Raw genomic sequence first — 543 nt, 5'->3', positions numbered from 1 at the left:
GTTGTTGCTCTTCACACTACTACAGCTCCGTCTGTCTAGTTCCCCCACCTTCTTCATCTCGGACTTGAGCATCAGCATCCGCCTCTTCAGCAAGCCACTGTCGAACGCGTAGTCCACGACTGATTTCTCCCCCACGAAGACGTGCGTGTTGTCAGGACTCGAGTAGCTCCACTCAGTCTGGAGCCACTCGGACGCTTGGACTTCCACCCCGCCGCCCGAAGCTGCCGCCATAAGTGGCCCAAAGTCAATATCGTGTGTAGCGGCAGCCGGCGCGGCGGGCTTCTCGCGTCGACTATTCCGTATGCGCACCATCCAGCAAAATGTCGAATGAGTGGCTGTTCACGACGTGGCTGATCCCCTTCCCCTGGCCTGGTTTTGACTTGTAGCAAAATGACCTCTCGCAGATTATATTTTTGTGGTAACTTGATTAAAGTATTGAAAAAACTTTTCCGAGCCATTTGCTAATGACCTTCGTGCAATGTCGTAATATACGACGTAACAAAAATAATATGTCGTCTTATACGACGTTCGTAAGCAAGGTGT

General features: G+C 51.2%; 1 protein-coding gene across 1 annotated transcript in view; it reads right to left on the bottom strand.

Annotated features, from left to right (window-relative positions):
* Positions 1-312, bottom strand: part of PITG_16851 (uncharacterized protein) — a gene marked incomplete at both ends in the record, with an annotated part of 2,608 nt that extends 2,296 nt beyond the window's left edge. The window contains one exon of the mRNA XM_002897243.1: positions 49-312. Coding sequence (XP_002897289.1) covers positions 49-312 — 264 coding nt within the window. The remainder of the gene's footprint in view (positions 1-48) is intronic.
* Between the last annotated feature and the right edge of the window lie 231 nt (positions 313-543).

This window comes from Phytophthora infestans, genomic scaffold, assembly GCF_000142945.1.
Source record: "Phytophthora infestans T30-4 supercont1.46 genomic scaffold, whole genome shotgun sequence".
Taxonomy (NCBI): Eukaryota; Oomycota; class Peronosporomycetes; order Peronosporales; family Peronosporaceae; genus Phytophthora; species Phytophthora infestans.
Note: the sequence above shows the minus strand (reverse complement) of the source record. Positions and strands in the feature narration are given on the sequence as shown.